We start from the raw sequence: 20,759 nt of genomic DNA, 5'->3' as shown, positions 1-20,759 counted from the left end.
TTTGTTTCTTGTGTGTGCAGAAGCCTTTCAAAGCTCAACGGGCACCGCAGCCAGGCTCTCTCACTCCATCTCGCTCCGAGACGGACGTTTTCAGCGCATTACACCGCCGTCTTCACCTGCGTGCAAACAACGCTCCCTTTGCAGTAATTGTTTACCTGCAACAGCTGCGGAATGCTAACAGCCTGATGGCGTGGAAGCAGAGGGTTAACGGCAGCGTTGTCATTCTTTCATCTCCCGTGTTCGAGCTCCATAAGAGGAGAACAGACCAGAAAACGTGCCAACCACGAGAGCTGATGAGGGTATGAAAAACAGGTCTGTTGGCAAAATACTTTTGCACGTATTCGACTCGGTGGTTCCCCTGCCTGTCGGTTTCCACTCCGCAGTAATCGATAGAAAATTACGCACCGCAACTTTGAGCCCGGAGGAAACAGCACTGGTGGGAAGCCATCAAAGACAGGAAGGGAGAAAATGAGTAACATCGAGGGCAATAAAAAAGAAACAGTGTAAACCTCTAAAACGCAGCAAACACAAGTGTAAAACGTCGATTAGAGTCGAATTGAGTCGAATTGAGTCGAATTGAGGGATAAAAGAGTTGGGCTCCCTGGTACTTCCGATCATTGTGCGATCATGGCGATGGCTCCACACTAGAGTGGATAACGAGGATTCTGAAGACCATCACATGGAGACGTAAACACACCTTGCCCCAACTTCATTAAAGCTTCAGTCGCAGCTGAACACTATCTCTGGCCTTGAAATGCCGTTGTTACAGTCAAAGAACTGGATCAGCTGTTGAGCCGCGGGGGTTTCGTCCACTCCTGTGGACGGGACCGCGGCCAACGGCATGGCATTTCTTTTGGATTTGGACCAGTTGTTTACAAATCTCTTGTCAGGCGGTCTTTGATTTATTTGATGGCCACAATTCATCAGGTCCATATGAGTGGAAGGTGGAAAATTGTTGGATGATGAGGACAAGCTGTAATTACGGAGGCTGTTGTTGACCGAATTATAATACCGGATAATAAAGTTGAAGCTGAATCTGAATACTGTAGAAACAACAATTTTCCGACTAAATCTAATAGATAAAAGAATAACAGCATGAAATTGGAATAAAGAAATGTTCAACAATGAACTCAATACAAGAACAAGATAAACATATTCCTCAGAGCAGAGGTGTTAGCAGATGAGGTGAAAACCACTAACCAAAGTCTGTAAACTCTTCACACACACACACACACACACACACACATATATATATTGTATTTACATAGCGAAAATTAGTTAATGATGGCATTACTAATCCACACTATGCAAATACACACCTACACTCTGCTGGCATGCACTCAGCTAACAACACAACACAACACACACACACACACAGACACACACACGCACACTAAAAAGAGTTGTCTTTAAAATAGAAACGCAACAAAGGCGAGATACACTAATCACTTCCCCGGGGAAAAAATCTGAAAGGACTAAAGAAGCTTCTCACACACACACACACACACACACACACACACACACACACACACACACACACACACACACACACACAAAGCAGCATGTAGTCACATATGCTGTGTTGACACAGCAATCAAGACCCAAAAACCCGATCCCCAGCTAATCAACATGTTTCGGAGGGGGAATGGGAGAGGAACCACTAATGAATACTCAAAGAAAACTAAATTTAACGGTTGGTGGGGTCCAGCGGAAATAAATAAATGTTGGCACTTGGGCGAACTTTTGTGTAATTGAGATAAAAAATGCTCCATTTTCCCAATTGATGGCCATGTAATTATCAAGTTACAAGGTATTAGCGATGGCTCGGTTTGGTCACGGAACATTTCATCCACATGGGAAATAATTCCACTTGTTAATTACAGTGAAAAGGGGGCGGAATGTGAAGCTAGAGATAAAGCACATAGTCTCTGAGCCGAATTGACTAAATACATGAGGATATAAATAGAAGAAAATGCACTCCAGTGTTTCCTTGTGCATTCAGGCTTTGGCCTGATCCCAGTGCAGTCATACGTGACCTTTTCATCGTTGTTGCTTTGGGAGCCATGTCCTTGATTTGGTGCTCTGCTTTGAGTTTACATATGTACTGTTGAGATATTGAACATGTATTGGACAATTAGATTACTGATTCTCTCCATATTCCATATACAGAATACTTCCTTTCAACAGCTACCACTGATGCTCCTCCTGTCACCACGATTGGTACAAATACGGCTCCTTGTTCCTTCCAGGTCAAGGACGCTAAATTCAAATTCAAATTCAGTTTATTTTGTAAAGCCCCAAATCACAAATTACAAATTATCCTCAGAGGGCTTTACAATCTGTACACATACGACATCCCTGATCTTTGACCTCACATCGGATCAGGAAAAACTCCCCAAAAATAACCTTTGACAGGGAAAAAAGGGAAGAAACCTTCAGGAGAGCAACAGAGGAGGATCCCTCTACCCGGATGGACAGATGAATAGGTGTCATGTGTTCAGAATGAACAGCATTACAAAGTTACATAAACACATTACATGAATATGACAATGTATGAATGGAACTCCAATCTATGAAACAGAAGGAGGTAGAGAGGAGGGGGGGCGGGGCGCATCAGCAGGGCCAACGCGGGAGGCCGGCTCACCAGAATCAGACACCTCCAGGTCCAATGGACCCGATGAGATGTGAAGTCACAACGACTCCGGGGAGGAAGCAGAGTTAATAAGGTGCAATGGAGGGATGTAAATTCATCCATAAGGAGAGAAAGAAGAGGAGATAGGTGCTCAGTGTATCCTAAAACATCCCCCAGCAGCCTATAAGCCTATAGCAGCATATCAAGGGGCTGGACCAGGGCAAACCTGATTCAGCCCTAACTATAAGCACTATTAAAGAGGAAAGTCTTAAGTCTATTCTTGAATGAGGTGACTCTAGGAACCACGAGTAGCCCCACATTTAGTGAGCAGCTCTCTAGTGGGGCAATATGGTACTACAAGCTCCTTAAGATATGATGGTGCATCACCAATCAAGGCTTTGTAGGTGAGGAGAAGAATTTTAAATGTGATTCTTGATTTTACAGGGAGCCAGTGCAGAGCAGCTAATACAGGAGTCATGTGATCTCTTTTCTTAGTTTAGCCAACATCTTGTGTCGTGTTTGTACTGTAGAACCAACAAATACCGATACTGTACATTTCTCCAAAGGCCCCCCATGTGTTGAACGTTGACGTTTCTGAACTAAATTAAAGTTTCACGGATACGTAACATAACGCACAATTAAACAGCGTTTGTGTTTTGAAAGTATTGGTTAGGTTTGTGGACAAAACTACTTGGTTAAGGTGAGAAAATAGATGTTTTGACTTCAAATATGAACGTAATAACGCAACAACGTAACAGCGCAATGTGACAGCGTAATGTAACAGGGCATAACACACGTGTAATGAGAAACAATGTAACTAGTGTAAATAGATATAAAAACGCCCTGAGCAGACAAAGTTTACCTTTGGTTTCACATGCGACATGAACAGTGGTCTCCTGGGTGCATTCATTTGACCTCCTTCTGACCTTAGTGGTCTCTCCCTCGCTTGTCATACTTGTTACTCATCCGACCACATGACTTTGATTGACGGTTGCTCGATATAATATGTCACCTGCTCTGTGCATCACTGGTTGCATTTCAGCACTTGCTCTGACCGAATGCAAAAACATGGACATTCAGCATATCTACGGCTGCAGAAAATATCAACACATTTTCCTTTATTGACAAAATAAATCATTTAAAAATGATATATATATTTGTGTTCCGCCAACATCAATAGTACAAATAAGTACATCATTCATTTTGTCGAAGGTGCCCAGCGAAGTTTTCTTGTAAATAAGTAAGGTTTCTGTTATATTATATTTAATTTCATATTTTTTTCTGCATCTTTACTAGCTTGTAGTCCTCTTCCTTTCCTTTGCTTGCACATAACTGGATTTCTTTGTGCTTTACCACCATATATCCAGTATGAAACCAAGAAATGTCTTGACCCTCGCCTGTGAGAACATTGCTCCATAGCGCTACTGGTGGTCAGAAACTCCACAGTGTGCCTTTAATGTGGAGAAACGATCCCCTGAATGGTTAAAAATCCCAGGAAATGGGAACATGACTAAAGTATCCAACATGCTCAAAGACATTTTCAAACCTCTCTGTGCTCTGTTCTATCAAATCAGACTGCGTTTCTCTCCATAAATAACAGTCCATCAGATTACATTTAACTCTGATCCCTCACTGTCCAATATCCTGTGCAATGTTCCGTTCCAAAAGGAGACACATCACATTAATGCGCTAATATAATTGCATGGGGGGCCTTTAACAGACACAGAGTTAGCATGCTGGTAAGAGACAGGATGTGAACTCCTCAGCGCATCATTTCGTTCATCCATCTTCCCTGACTTGTATTTTCTACTGCAGTATGAAAATGTCCGTCTGATTCCCGCTTCACTCCTGAATGTGAAGACTGTCAACAATTGTCATTTATCCCCTTAAGGGGACCTCTTAAGGTCCCCCCCCCCCCTCAGGGAAACGTAAAGAAGGTTGTTTTTCAGGCCGTTTGAACAAATGATGAGTGCTGTCGTTTTTACGGTGAGTACAATCTCGCAGAACACGAAAAGTGCTTTTCCACATCGGTGCTGGTTCTTGTTCTCTCATTTTCTATCTCTGCATCTCAATCCTATTACCTTTTTTTTAATCATCTCTATAACTCCCCCCCCCCCCCCCCCCCCCCCCCCCCCCCTGCTTTCTCTCCCTCCATCGTCCTCTCTAACTATTTATCATGCAGAGAGCACAAGCAGGGCCGCTCGGTAATATCTGCATTCCCCTAACTCTGTTTTTCATATCTATTGCTCGGTATTTCTCCGCACCACGCTCCCTGCTAGTCCGACGCTCGCTAATGTCTGTAAATGAGAGAGAGAGCAACAGGCTTTATTATGACGGAAATCAAAACCAGCACAGTGGAGCAGAGCACACACACACACACACACACACACTGAGAGAGGTTGGGTGTAAACAGAAGCAGTCCATTAGTCATACTTATATTGTAATCAGTTGGGAGTCGCAAAAACACATACAGACCACACAAATGTCTTCACGCAGTGGGCTCTGTGAGTGGGAACGCTGAATATGTACTAATACAAGAATCTGACACATTGAATATATGACTGGAGAACAAGACAATAACGCTACCCTGAATTTAAATATATAAAATGGGTAAAAACGCTGACTTTAGAGTGCAGAATTTACGACTATATTACTGTAATGCTGCGTTCGCATCAAACGCGGCGCAAATTGTTCACGCGAGTGGATTATATTAAAAAGTCAATGCAAAGACGGAAACGGACGCAGGTACAACACTAGCATCATTCGCGTTACTCTGTGTTGTGAAAGACTTCAACGGTCCTCCTGTCAACACTACTGTTGCCATAGGTGGGCACCCAGAGCTCTGCAATAGCTGATATTAGTATAAACCATAGGGTACAAAGTGCCGTACTTCAGCCTCTGGGGCGTTATTTGTGTTGATGGAGCTTCTACAGTGTTAGCATAGCCTAGCAACACTCCAGCTGAGCTCCATTCAGAAAACAAGCATTTTAAAAGTGATTTGCTTGTCGTCTTGCAGAGAGAACTAACAAAACATGAATTCCGACATTATACATTATTTAATTATTTTGGCATCTTTTTAAAAAATATGTTTATTGCAATTAAATGCCAGCATTATAGTTTATTTTGTGTTCATACAGCTGTAGTGAACCAGGCGACATGCAGCTGGCTAGATACAGCTTGATGAAATACATGGGAGCGCCTCTACATGGTGGGATCATCATGGCCGTAGCCAGTTATTAATTATTTCCCACAAAGTGCATGTCAATGACGTGAAACTGCTTGAGAGGGACAGCCATCAACAACACGGCTATCTGTGATGGCGAGGTGGCTGTAGGAGGCGGAGAGTGTTGGGTGGTGCTCACTGCAGCCACTCTACTCACAAAACCTATGTGAGGATTGACTATATTTACTATATACTGTATGTGCACACTACTAAGAAGATATCATTGAGGGCGACTGTCGACAGCGGTGATGAGGGTCGTCCTTTAATCAGAGGATCGGCGGTTCGATCCCCGGCTCCACTAGCCGGTGTTCTTTGATGGTCATCAGCTGGGACGCGGACCACCATTGTCAGTCGCAGACCGCCCGGCCCTCTCCTCAGCACTTTGGCATTTGAACGTTTAAGCCTGCACTTGATGAATAAACAAATATATATAAATACGTATTTGACCTTTAATTCTCATTTCAATGCAAGTTTACATTCGTAATAGCACACATTCTTTTACAAAGTATTTCGAATTTGTTCTCAACATGTAAATAACAGACACATGTGGGATGTCTTTTGAATGTGCAGAGTGAATTTGTTCAAGTGAAAACCGGAGGGGAAGCGCATGCAAGCGAGACACGAGGGGAACTGGACCCCCTCCCAAAATGTGAGATCCCTCTAAAGCATTTTACCGACCATCGCAGAGCTCTTTTACATTTTTTTTTACGTGCTTAGGTAACATCACGCAGAGGCGGTAGGCCGCCTCAGAAGGAGAGCGGGTCCCGCCTCGGAGCCCTTGGCAGCTCCAATCTGGTGCTGCAGGAGGCCGACGGTAATTAGCACTTCAACTCCAGAAGACAACACGTAGCACGCCAAGGAGCGGAGGAAAGAGGAGCAGTGACACGATTCCCATGCATTCAGACACGTGCACATGCACGCGCAGTTATTCAAATGACACATTGTGTGCAGGTGGAACTGAAGAGTCTTTAGGAGAATCCAGCCCCATGTGTGTGTGTGTGTGTGTGTTTCTGTGTGTGTGTGTGTGTGTGTGTGTGTGTTCCCCAAATGCAGTTACCAGCTTGTTTGATGTTTTGTTGACCAGTTGCATTGCATCAAAGTTGTTAATAATGAGCGGCTTGATTAGCCCCTATGGGCTCTGAGCCATTGTGTGTTTGTGTGTGTGTTTGTGTGTGTGTGTCTGTGTGTGTGTGATCGAGGCCTGTATGATGTTAATGGGGGGTAATAATGCGGACTCTAATTGTTATGGTGGCTAACCGAGCATGAAGGGAGGCCTCTTCTCGGAAATGAATACATCCGCACGCACGCAGGCAGGCATATACATACAAACAAACATGCTCAATACATTTGACTCTCAGATCATGTCAGTTCATGTTCTGCGCCTATTTAACAATATATGCAAAAAACCAAAACATTTCTTTTTGTTTTTTTATATCAAAATCCAACCATCTCCATCTTTCCTTTCTGTAAAACAGAATAGGACGTGTGCTTATGTAGAATGCTGATGAAGTGCTGGGTCTTATACTGAACCCAAGGGAGTCGGGGCGCCCCCCCCTGGATCCCCCCCCCCGATTCTGGGGTTATTTCGAGCTAGCTGCAAACTGGGGGTCCGTCTCCCGTTTGTCTGGTTTCTGTACGCGGCCCCCGTACCTTCCACTTGGTCGTCAAGCCCTCGGGGCAGCTCTACTTCTTCGTCCTTGTGTTGGACGTGTAGGGCAGACTGGACTCACTATCGCCTCTCCAGGTACAAGTGGTATTACAGGACAGGACGGGCCAGGGCTAGCTGGTTAGCACTGGAACCGCTTCACTTTCTGAATTATTTGAATGTCTTAAACCAAAATTGCAGCCTGATCCTAAACATTGAACCTGTATTAGCTGCTCTGCACTGGCTCCCTGTAAAATCAAGAATCACATTTAAAATTCTTCTCCTCACCTACAAAGCCTTGATTGGTGATGCACCATCATATCTTAAGGAGCTTGTAGTACCATATTGCCCCACTAGAGAGCTGCACTCACTAAATGCGGGGCTACTTGTGGTTCCTAGAGTCCTAAAAAGTAGGATGGGAGCCAGAGTCTTCAGTTATCAAGCTCCTCTTTTATGGAACCAGCTTCCACTTTCAGTCCTGGAGGCAGACACAGTCACCTCATTTAAGAATAGACTTAAGACTTTCCTCTTTAATAGTGCTTATAGTTAGGGCTGAATCAGGTTTGCCCTGGTCCAGCCCCTTGATATGCTGCTATAGGCTTATAGGCTGGTGGGGGATGTTTTAGGATACACTGAGCACCTATCTCATCCCCTCTCTCTCCTTATGGATGAATTTACATCTCTCCATTGCACCTTATTACTCTGCTTCCTCCCCGGAGTCGTTGTGACTTCACGTCTCATAGGGTCCATTGGACCTGGAGGTGTCTGATGCCTGGTGAGCCGGCCTCCCGCGTTGGCCCTGCTGATGCGCCCCGCCCCCCCTCCTCTCTACCTCCTTCTGTTTCATGGATTGTAAAGGCCCATTCATACATTGTCATATTCATGTAATGTGTTTATGTAACTCTGTAATGCTGTTCATTCTGTACACATGACATCTATTGCATCTGTCCATCCGGGGAGAGGGATCCTCCTCCTGATACAATGTGAGGTCAAAGGTCAGGGATGTGTAGTTTGTGATATTGGGCTATACAAAATAAACTGAATTGAACTGAACCACAACTTAACTAAAGTTATAATATTGAATACAAATATTTTCTGATGCAGTTTAAAAAAAAATAAAAAACACCTTCCCTCTATACTGGTCCAACAATGGGACACTGAGACGAAAGAGCTAAAAGCCACACACAGATTATGTAAAATGAGCTACAGTGGCTTTGAAGGCTTTTTTTCACACCAGTGATGTCTGTTTAAACCACGACATATGTGCGACTATACTTTCATAATTGATCAATATCGAAAATATGAGTCTAAGTGAAACAAAGCAGCAGCCGCTTCAACCGGCTCTCATTAGACCAGCTAGAGCTGCTAAGTGCTGGTTATCAACAATAAGCCATTGCCACGTTCAATGAGGCATTAGTGCTATTATACCACTACAAGCGAGACCGTGCCCATCGGCAGCCTCACCGCCGGGCACAGCGAGCCCGGCGCAACGGGGGTTTCTACGAGAAACACGGCGGTGCCGATTCCGGGAAACGCGGGGCACCGATTACAGCGGTGCAGGCTGAGGCCCCCGATTCTCTCTGTCGGGGTCTCTTTTGTTTGCTGTAATTACACCCAGATATCACGGCTAGTTTGACAATGACATACCGATGGTCGGAACACACCTTTAATGTGTGATGCGCAGCTGGGAGGAGCAAAGTCGTGACCTGCATTTGTGGAGTTAAACGTATTGCCGGGCGACAGCCGACGGGGGGCTTTGCGCATGCATGAGCACAACAAAGAAGGTAAATGTATTGCGAGTAACGACACGCAGGCTTTAATGATTAAAAAAACACACACCACTCGTGAATCTGAGCCGAAGCAAATACAAGCGAGGCTATATGAAAACCAGCAGGTCTGCATTAGTTTCAGTTGACAGAAGGACACACACACACACACACACATGCACACGCACACACACATGCACACGCACACACACGCACACACACGCACACACACGCACACACACACACCATCCATGCAAATCAGGTGGTCATTAACATAATAAAAGGGCGTGGTGTCAATGGGACTAATGTATGCTGTCTTCTCCTCTGGTCACCTTGCTGACAGAAGGAGTCTAGGAAGGTTAGGGGTCTGTGTGTGTGTGTGTGTGTGTGCACGCATGAGAGAACAAGAGAGAAAGAGAGAGACAGAGATAGAGAGAGACAGAGAGAGAGAGAGAATGCTGATTATTTAAAAGAAAGGCCATGTCAAATAAATGACATTTTCACAAAACTAAATGGTTATTTGTTCTTTGACGGGAGAAAAAGACAAATAGGAGAAACGGAGCTCGTGCACCTGTCTGGGCTCAGGTGTTGTGCTCTTCTTTCACTCCTCATGACATTTACGCCACAGCTGGTGTTGCGAGCATTTCTCAGGGGCAGATCTGTGTGTGTGTGTGTGTGTGTGTGTGTGTGTTGGTAAAAGCGTGAACGTGTGTGGGCACAGTCCTAAAGGTGAAAGTCGCTCATGCAGCTTGTGCAGTGGCAACTCTCAACCTGCGCACACACACACACACACACACACACACACACACACACACACACACAGAAAAGGAAGCCAACATTCAATACACTAAATATTCACACAGACACACGTTAATGTGAAGGATTCCAGTCGCGGTGCTGACAAGCCCCCGAGAGTTGGCTGTTTTCTGAGAAGCCTGTCAAATTGTCTTTACCTATTTTTCTCTGGAGGCACAGGACGGATAACATAACACACACACCTACACGCACACACACACACACATACACAGGAGGCAACATGCACGGCAGACAAGCACAGACAAAGAGACACATTCTTAGGAAGTCAACGATCATGTAAAGCACGCTGAAGGCATGCACGGTTCACCACTTGTTGGTAAAACAGCACACATGGATTTTCTGTTTGAGACGCACTCACCGGGACTCATGTATGCTCATGTAAAACAAAACCTGTCACAGGTATGAGGAACAGAAACACTGCCTCCTGAAATAAAATGACGTTCCCATACGACTTCACAGGCCCCGCCCCCTGACTCTCTGCCCCTGCTTCCTGCATCCTGCCCCTGGCCTGGGCTTAGCCTCCTTCTTCATTGGCCTCGTGGTCCATGCCTACTACTCATTATTAATAATTTCTGTCATATTGATGTAATATGTTTATGTATCTCTGTAACTCTGTTCATTCTGTACACATGACATCTATTACTTCTGTCCATCCGGGGAGAGGGATCCTCCTCTGTTGCTCTCCTGAAGGGTTCTTCACCTTTTTCCCCGTGAAAGTTTTTTCCTGACCTGATGTGAGGTCCTTAGACAGGGATGTCGTATGTGTACAGATTGTAAAGCCCTCTGAGACAAATTTGAAATGAGTTATTTTGAGCTATATAAAATAAATTGAATTGAATTGAATTAATTGCGTTCTCAATGTCGTCTCGAATGCAAGCGGATTACGGTCGCAGTTTTAAACACGCACCGCTGGGAATTGAAAATCACCTTTACCTTAGTGATCACAACTATATATTACCTAACCCTGACCTTTAAAACCAAGTCTGAAGCCTCAAACAGGCCTTTGGAGGAGTGAGAACTGGCCCAAATGTCCACATTCCCCCAGAATGTCCTCACTCTGAAAGCCTAAGACAGATGGTGACCTCAGGCTTCACAGGCAGCAGCTGCATTTCAAGCAGGTAATGCTGCCAATGGCCATCGGAGAAATGAGAGGGGAGAAAACACAATGGCGAAACACAACACCCGGGCAGACACACACACAAGACACACACACACACAAGACACACACACACACACACACACACGCACGATCTTCAGCCTCCCCGTTTCTTTTCAGGATAAAGTTTCCTTCACAGAGCACACCCTTGGCACCACGCCTCAGGTGCACCACATACTATATTCTCATCACATGCGGCACACACACATATAAACAAACACACACACACACACACTACTCATAATGACATCAGGTACTCAAACGCATCCATCTGTCATGTTCACCCTTATGTCAAGCACATTCTAAAACAGGCAGCTCTGTTTCCCTGCTGGCAAAATGTTTGATTCATGAGCAGAGATGTTTCAGATCATCTCCTGATTTCTTTCTTTTATGTGCTTACTTGAGGCATTCTGACATCAATAAATCATTGCAACACTAATATTTGTCTAATTACTGTCAAATACGTTGGCCAATGAAAAGATCAGCTGCTCCGATGCACCGGCGCAGCTGCCATTGTTTCCTCTTCTTTCGAAGGCAATCACAGCCAGTTCCTGTTGTTTACTGATTGTCCTGGTTTGTGACAGAAAAACAGCAGGCATCATGGGAAATCTAGTGTTCATTTTGTAGAAAAGGAAAACGTGTAGCACCTTCAACAGGGAATCTGATTTCTCCTGCGAGGTCAATAAAGACCGAATGCTTTGCTCCACATGTTTCACACTTATGTGTGATAGAAAACTCATTATTTTGGTGCAGATCTTAGTGGTAGTAGCAAATATTCAAATAAGAACCTATATCCAATTCACTGACTTATTGTTTCAAGAAATAATCTGACCCTTTTGACCTTGTCTTATTCACATTCCTACTGAGAATGTGACAAAGAGATCAATACCACTCTCATACCGTACGCTAAATATTAAGCTACAGGTTAGCTTAGCTTAGCATAAAGACAGCTTTTCATGTGGATTAAACAAGCAGAGCCCACAGTGCTAATTATTGAGCTTTACATTTAGTTACCTTTGGACAGAACCAGCTAAGCTAACCGGGTGCTGGCTGTAGCTTCATATTGACCATACCATGGGAGTGGAATCCATCCATCTATCTCACCCTACCGCCCGACGTGTTCTGGTTACTTTCCTGTTGCGGACCCCACCGGGCTGAAACCATTCATTTCCCTCAGTGACTCAGTCAGAGCGCCGGGGAACACCTGTCGACAAAAGCACATTTGGCTTTTGATTTGCGATCGAACTATAAATCAAATGCGCCAGGCTTCGCGTGCACCCGACACGGACCGCAGCTTCCAGTCGGACGAGCGGCTGTGATTCTGCTGAAGTGAGCTGCTCGCCGCCGCGCCGCATTTACATTCAGCGCGAGCCCTCCGCGCGGCAGATGGCCGCTGTGTGATGTGTGCATCGTGTCAACTGTTGATTGCAACATTTGCATGAATTATTTGACTTCCCGTTCTGCCTGGAAAAAGAAGAAGAAATGTTTCTCCTCTTCAATGCACAATCTGCTGCGCTGTAATTCTTCTTGGCGTCGAAACAAACACACTGAGGCAGACACATTGGAATCTTTTTTTCTTCCAAAAAAATACAGAAATCACAATTTAGATACTGAGACAGGAAAAAAGACAGAAGCCTGTGCTTTCTGCTTCATTAACGCTAATGTCCGTTTCTCTCCGTTCATGGTGTGTGTGTGTGTGTGTGTGTGTGTGGATGTTCAGGCATGCATGTGTCATAAATGTGTTACCTCATTGCTATGTGTGTGTGTCTGTGTGTGTGTCTGTGTGTGTGTCTGTGTGTGTGTGTGTGTGTGGTTTATATGATTGGGAGAGAAAAAAAACTGTATGGTACAAAGTGTCAAATACTCACAAAAGAGGGGAAGACTAAGTAAGCGCTGTGTTTGTGTGCGTGTGTGTGTGTGTGTGTGCATTTGGAAAGATGTGCCAAGAAGGCTAGGTACTATAAGTTGAGGCAGACAGAGGGACGGAGTATGAAGGAGGAAGAGGAGGAAGAGGAGGATGAGAAGAGGTGGAGCAGGTGAAGGTATCCAACATCAAACGCAGAGGAGCTCCATCTCTCTGTGGTCCTGCTTACTGAACAGCCAACCGCCGTTGAAATTCAGGGCTATGTTCAGTTTTAACTAGCGCCCAGGTGTGTGTGTGTGTGTGTGTGTGTGTGTGTGTGCGTGTGTCATGTTATCACGTCCTGTGGAGTATAACAGGTTAAAGTTGGTTAAAGTTGAAGAGCAGAAGAAAAAATGCATTTATGAAGTTTTCTGTTGTTTTGAAGTGTGTACGTGCGCGCGCACACACACACACACACACACACACACACACACACACGCAAGGTTTCGCAGGGAGGGAGAAGAGAAGCGATAGTTTCAGAAGAGAGGAGAGAAGATAAATAGGGAAGGCGAGGAGAGGAGAAGAGGAAGAAGTGTGACGGAGTTAACCCAAATGACAGAGGGAGAGAGTAAAGGAGATAAAAGACGAGAGGAGGGGAAAAAACAGAAGGAGAGAGGAGGTGAAGGGAGTTGAAAGAGGAAAGGAAGGTGGTGAGCTGAGAGGGGATGAGAGGGGAGCAGATGAAAGAAAAGAGCTGAAATAAGAACAGAGAAGAAGAGAGGGGGGGGGGGGGGGGATGAAATGAATATTAATTGCGGCTTTAGCGCTGCCAAGGTTAAGTCTTGAATTCTCCAACTCCAGCTGCCCGTGCTAGCGGCGTACGCAGCCCTCGCCCTGTAAAGTGGAAGAACACCTAACATGTGATAGGCGGTGTCCTCGTCTAGAGATACGCAGTGCATCCCGATGAGCATCTTCTTCGTCTCAGTTGTATTATTCAGGTAAAAATGTCTCAAAGTGCTGCGACCGCAGGCTGCAAAGGGCTCTCTCTCTCTCCCTCTCTCTCTCTCTCTCTCTCTCTCTCTCTCCCTCTCTCTGTCTCTCTCTCCCTCTCTCCCTCTCCCTCCTTCTCTCCCTCTCTCTCCCTCTCTCTCCCTCTCTCCGGATGACAGATGTCCTCTCCTGCGGTAACCACTCTGAGGCTTTCTCTCAACACACCTGTTTTCACAACGGCGTTGCGAGGTGGAGACCCACGCAAATATTTTCTTAACCTGAGAACTGACTTGGAGGGTTGCTATTTATTTGGATCTGACAAAGCGGTAAAAAGCTGCCACTCACAGACTTCAGGGGAATAACATCACAACACACAGACTAAATAACAAGAGCAACTATAAGGTGTAGAGGGCAGACCTCCACCAGGTGTGTCTCCCTCTCTCCTCCCAAACAAAGAAGAGTTGAGATCCACTTAATTGTCCCTCCCAGCCCCCTTCCAGTCAAGATGTCGGCAAAGGTAACAAAAACAGTGATTTGTTCTCTTTCGTATCCTGCCTAACTTTAGGGGATCAGAACATATCAGGTATGGAATTATTCTACAGATGTTCCGGTAAAAAGAGGCAGTCTCCGGGGAGGCGGTACTGTTAGTAATGTGCAATAAGAGACGTGAATTCGTCCAGTAGAGAGAGAAGAGGAGATAGGTGCTCAGTGTATCCTAAAACGTCCCCCAGCAGCCTATAAGCCTATAGCAGCATATCAAGGGGCTCGACCAGGGCAAACCTGATTCAGCCCTAACTATAAGCACTATTAAAGAGGAAAGTCTTAAGTCTATTCTTAAATGAGGTGACTGTGTCTGCCTCCTGGACTGAAAGTGGAAGCTGGTTCCATAAAAGAGGAGCTTGATAACTGAAGGCTCTGGCTCTACGTCACTAGCCGTGATTTGCAGACACGTGACAGACAACTATGTAGGTCCTGAAATGAAATGGCCATGTCCACACTACTACGTAACCATTTTAAAACGCATATCTGCGTCGTCACTTTGACGGAGCTTTAGACTCGAGCACCGAGGACGGACACGTGTCCACTAACGGACTCCTCACCGTCTCACGAGCTGCCTCAGTGGAGTTTGGACACTTCGTGAAAGTAGATTTATTTGTAGTTTGCTGCAGCAGTTGAGAAATGGCTCTTCTTCGCTCGTTCAGCAAACGCTGTGTGCTCGTTCTGGAAGAGTCTTTCAACATTACATGTTTCATAATTCCTGTCACATATAAAGCATACGGGTAAGCCAGCATCGTTGGCAGTGAAAGCAAATTAATACGTCCACGCAGAATTGAACTCTCTAGTTTTCTCTGTGACTTTTCTTTTTTAAATTTATCCATGCACATTTTAGTTAAACAAATATACATTATTATTTTATTTTATTTATATAAAATATAAAGTATTTATTTTCAGTGACACAGTAATAGCTCAAACTCAAAGATAAGAGGTGTTCCCTTTGTATGATTCTCCACAGGGCAAAACATAAATAAATATATATATATATCTTCTTTTTGTGTCAAAGCCTCAGGGGGCTGAAGAGCCGCATGCGGGTTGCCGACTCCTGGCTTACAAGGACACCTCGACACATATCATTGGTCACATCAGTCCCATCACGCTAACTGGTGTGTTGCCTCACCACCAAAGTGCCAACCATCACCATTATGAACAGGCTTTTTGGACTTCACAGACGGGAAATCTGTGCTGTGCTGTGCGAGTTCCCGTTTCACGTTATTTTGGGTAAATGGGGGAACTGCTGCGGCAGATAGATAGTACTTTGAAGCAACGCTGGCTTGCTTTCCTCTCTGAATGAGGCTGCATGGGATGCCCGGTCTCCAGATATGTGTCCCTGCATCAACAGAGATGGGAATGCAGGCCACGAATTCCTGATTGATTTCGCAGCTTTGAGATCGTATCTCCATGTAGCCAAACTTGAGTGTCTGTAATGGTCTGCTCAAACGGTGCGATGGGGGATTAGTTGGACTTGGTACAGCAGGAAACCCTGACCTGGTGCATGACCCATTGCCCTTGAAGTAACCTTGATTGCTAACCTTGATTTTCATTAAGTAAAACAGATCATTTATTACACCAGGACATCTGGGAAGCAACATGTGAAGTGAATTATGGCTCATTATGGATAAAGGGGACATCACAACAACAAAGCAGTCATAGGGAAGATGCGCCGGAGTGAGCAAAGCAAATATTCTGACATCTATATCATTTGAACCATTTGGTGCTAATTCCCATTAGTCCCAACTTAAAGGATTTGGTGGCATCTAGTGGTGTTGTTGCAGATTGCAACCACCTGAATAACCAGACACATGGTTTTACACTCTGCTGCTCACGCTACAGAACAACGTATCCTCATACAACACGTGTCCATTTCCGCTCGTTACATTTCAAAATAAACTTCCGTCTTCACAGGAAACTCAGTTAGATCAAGGCAACAGACTGGGTTCAGGAACAGATCGTGGTTTGGGAAAATAAAATAAAATATGGAAGTGCCATATTTACTGTTACTGAAGTCTGAACGTTACGAGACAAAAACGTCAACAAAGACTTCTCTACAAATAACGCCGCATTATTTTCCACATGTATTGCTACACGATCGCGGGATGACATCAGCCTGCAGAGAACTACGGTGGCCTTCAGGTTAAGTTAACATACAAACAAACAGGAAAAGGCCCTCTATGGAGCCAGTGTTTGGTTTGGCCGCTCCGGGCTACGGTAGAAGCACGGTGGTGCAACATGGTGGACTCTGAGGAAGAGGACCAGCTCCCTATGTAGAAGTGACTGACTCTCAGTGAACAGAAACACAATTATTATGTTTTACAGCTGGTGATACCCAAAAGAAATACATTGCATTTCCGCAAATAGATCACCCGAAATGCTCCACACTGGCCCTTTAATTTGGACCTGGATAACAATCTGCACTGCCAAAAATAACGATTTATTGATTTATTTGAAATCAGACCTGTTTCCCCCCCTCCACCTGCCATCTACTGGGACCCATTTGTACTTTGACGTCCTGGAAGAAGGAGAGACTCTTACTTTATGGATCCCTTGAGTTGACTTTGGTACAAAGCGCTGACCCACGTCTGTGCTCCTCACCTCCATCTGGCTCTCCCTCTCCCTCTCCTCCTCCTCCTCCTCCTCGCTGTTCTCTTGCTCTTTGGCATTCTCGCCGTCTTTACCATCTGGCATGTATACTGTATGTACACATGTCATGTGTGTTCGTGTCACTCCCTGTTATTATCTATTCAGGTTTTTGCATGTAATATACAACAGGAGTTTAAATCTGCTGTGTGTGTGCGCCTTCGGGCCCTGTGCATCCCATATAGGAGCACGAATAAAGGGCTGTTTTACCCTCATTCTGTCACCTCCCCCCATCCCATCTTACGTACACAGCAATTTAAATGTAAACAACACACAACATGGACCTCACTGGGAGAAAATATTAATAGGGTAGCCGCAGAGTATCACACACACACACACACACACACACACACACACACACACACACACACACACACCCCTCATGAGAGATGCAGATCCTCAGACTCAGGCGTAATGCTCTGCAGAAGCCTCCTGATTACAGGAGCGGAGAGGGAGGGAGGGAGAGAGAAAGAGGGAGAGAGAGAGGGAGGGAGGGAGCGAGAGAGGGAGGGGGAGAGAGAGAGGGAGAGAGAGAGAAAGAGGGAGCGAGAGAGGGAGGGGGAGAGAGAGAGGGAGAGAGAGAGAAAGAGGGAGGGATAGGGAGAGAGAGAGAGAGAGAGGGAGAGAGAGAGAAAGAGGGAGGGATAGGGAGAGAGAGAGAGAGGGAGAGGGAGAAGGGAGAGAGAGGGGGATTCGTAAAGTGCTCCATAACTTTTGGTTATTTCATAGGCAGCCTTGGGTGAATGGATTATTCATGGATGGGGAAAGAGGGAGCCAAGCAGGGAGAGATAGAGTGAGTTAAAAGAAAGACAGAAAGAAAGTCAGACAAAAAGAAAAAGGAAAAAAGGGAAGGAAAGAAAAAAAATACATTAAGAATTGAAGAAAGGAAGGGAGAGAAGAAGGTGAAAAAAAGAAAGAAATGGATGCTATTAAGAGAGACAAAGAAAGAAAGGAGGGGAGAGAGAGAAAGAAAGAAAGAAATAAAGAAAGAAAGGAGAGAGCAAATGACTCTGAGAGAAGCCATAATCATTACACTGCAGATGATTCCGCCGCTCCAGCTCTCAACCCCACAAACACACACACACACACACACACACACACACACACACACTCGACTACACACCTGAATAAACATGATCTACTTTACATCGAATAAATCCATCAAACGCAGAAACATAAATACAGGTGCAACTGCATAAACATGACTCGGCAAAAAATACAGTGACGCCTCGAAAAACACCTGAGCACACACACGTACAAACGTTTAAGTTGAATTATCACCCATCTGGACACCTGGTTGAAGAGTGTGTGGTGCTCTGTGACGATGAAGATAAGCGAACGCACACAAACGCCATCAGTGGCCTGCCATGCACGGACAGGGCTTTTATTGTGAAAGGTAAGAATGGACGGAGGAGGATCTGGTTTGTGCTGCCTTTGTCAAGATGGACAGGTCCAATAAAGTGTGCCTTCCTGGTTAAGGAGCCTTCGTAGTGTTGAATGTTGTATTGTTTTGAATATATCCTTTATTCCCGTTGCTTTTTCACTGCATCATTTTTATAATAAATAAAAAACATTAACCTTTACCCGAACCGTAAGTGTTTGCCTAATGCTAATCCAACCCATTTAAACCTAATCCTACATTTACATTAGGGGGATGTGCAGTTAGTCCCCTAATAGGAAGCCGGGTCCCCACAATATGAATATGTAAACAGATTTACGTCCCCACAACATGAGTAATATACGGCCAAACCAGGCAGAAACCTTCAGTTCTGGGGAGTGAAGCCGATGTCTTAAAACCTGCATTATCTCTACTGACAAGCAGGGGGCGACTCCTCTGGTTGAATAGAAGTCTATGCTTCATGTTTTAAAGCTGCATTATCTCTACTGACAAGCAGGGGGCGACTCCTCTGGTTGAATAGAAGTCTATGCTTCATGTTTTAAAGCTGCATTATCTCTACTGACCAGCAGGGGGCGACTCCTCTGGTTGTATAGACGTCTATGCTTCATGTTTTAAAGCTGCATTCTCTCTACTGACCACCAGGGGGCGACTCCTCTGGTTGTATAGAAGTCTATATAAATGACTCTACTTCTCTTGATTTATTCCCTCAGTAAACATTGTGAACATGAGTTTATGGTCTCAATCTCTAGTTTCAAGTCTTCTTCAATACAGCGTGATGTTCATTTAGTAAATTATGATCTATTTAGAGACCATAAAGCAGGGGATGCTTTAGGGCGGGGCAACAAGGTGATTGACAGGAGTGACGTAGAGTTGTATACGGTGTCTCTACATCACTCTTCCGCACGCACGCACGCACGCACGCACGCACGCACGCACGCACGCACACACACACACATGCACACACACACACACACACACACACACACACACACATTGGAGTAATGAAACAAAGGGCAGCAACAGTAATAACATCAGTGTCGGGCCTGAAGGTACAAGGCTGGAGTGAGACGAGGCAGAAACATACACCAACATATGAAAATACCTCCATGAGAACACATGCACGTGCATTAACACATCCATGAACGGGGCCACACAAACCCCTAGACAGAAAGGAAACACGAGGGACAGAGATATAACAGAACTCACATTCACACACACACACACGCACACACACACACGCACACACACACACACACACACACACACACACACACACACACACACACATAAAGGTCAGTGGTGTAATTCTCTGCCGACAGAGTTCTGGTCGCTGTAGACAGAGGCGAGATGACCACTTGTAATTTGTGGTGACCTTTGGCGTGCCGGCTAACCCAATGAAGAGCCCGTAGGCTGGCATCTGCTCGCACTTGAACATACGAGATCTCGACAGCCTATTAGCTGGTGGCAATACAAAAATTAATTATTTAGCAGAGCACCCTGGAATGAACCACACGAAGAGGCCGACTGAGTCAAACACTTCTTCATTGTTCTGCAGTGGATCGATGCTGCCAGGGTCAGAGGTTTTATTTCCACTTGAAAAACATGTTCACTCACGGTCGTGCAAGGCATTGTGGGTAAAACGTCCTCCCCTTCACAGCTCTCTGGGTGACCAATCTATATTAGGATGTGACTAGATCCGTCGTCGGTATGAAAAGACATGCGTGAGCTGGGACCTTTTGGGTTGAGTCTCATCTATTCAGACCTCGGTATGTGACCCATTAGAAACGTTTGAATGTTTAGTACACAAAAGTGTAGACAACATGCATCGGAGGTACAAAAGAAAACGTGTCCAACGTATTAACCGTGGTGCAATGCTAATAGATTTATTAATCCTTTCAATTTTGTTCCACTTTCACAAATGACATTTTCGACTTCATTTTCTTTTTGGCCTTGTTTTTTCTTTCTCTTGATTATTTAAGTGCTACCTATTCAAGGTATAGTCGAAAAAGATGTGTTTTTAGTTTGCGACGGAAGATGTAGAGACTTTCTGCTGTCCTGATGTCAATGGGGAGCTCGTTCCACCAATGAGGAGCCAGC

At 45.0% G+C, this 20,759-nt stretch overlaps 1 protein-coding gene across 1 annotated transcript in view; it reads right to left on the bottom strand.

Moving 5' to 3' along the window:
- LOC117739128 (tau-tubulin kinase 1-like) overlaps positions 1-17,311 on the bottom strand; it is a 43,694-nt gene extending 26,383 nt beyond the window's left edge. Inside the window, exon 1 of the mRNA XM_034545420.1 lies at positions 17,200-17,311. Within this exon, the coding sequence (XP_034401311.1) occupies positions 17,200-17,311 (112 nt within the window). The remainder of the gene's footprint in view (positions 1-17,199) is intronic.
- Positions 17,312-20,759: the final 3,448 nt, after the last annotated feature.

This window comes from Cyclopterus lumpus, chromosome 11 (assembly GCF_009769545.1).
Source record: "Cyclopterus lumpus isolate fCycLum1 chromosome 11, fCycLum1.pri, whole genome shotgun sequence".
Classification (NCBI taxonomy): Eukaryota; Metazoa; Chordata; class Actinopteri; order Perciformes; family Cyclopteridae; genus Cyclopterus; species Cyclopterus lumpus.
The sequence above is the reverse complement of the archived record's forward strand: the minus strand, read 5'-3'. Positions and strand labels throughout refer to the sequence as shown.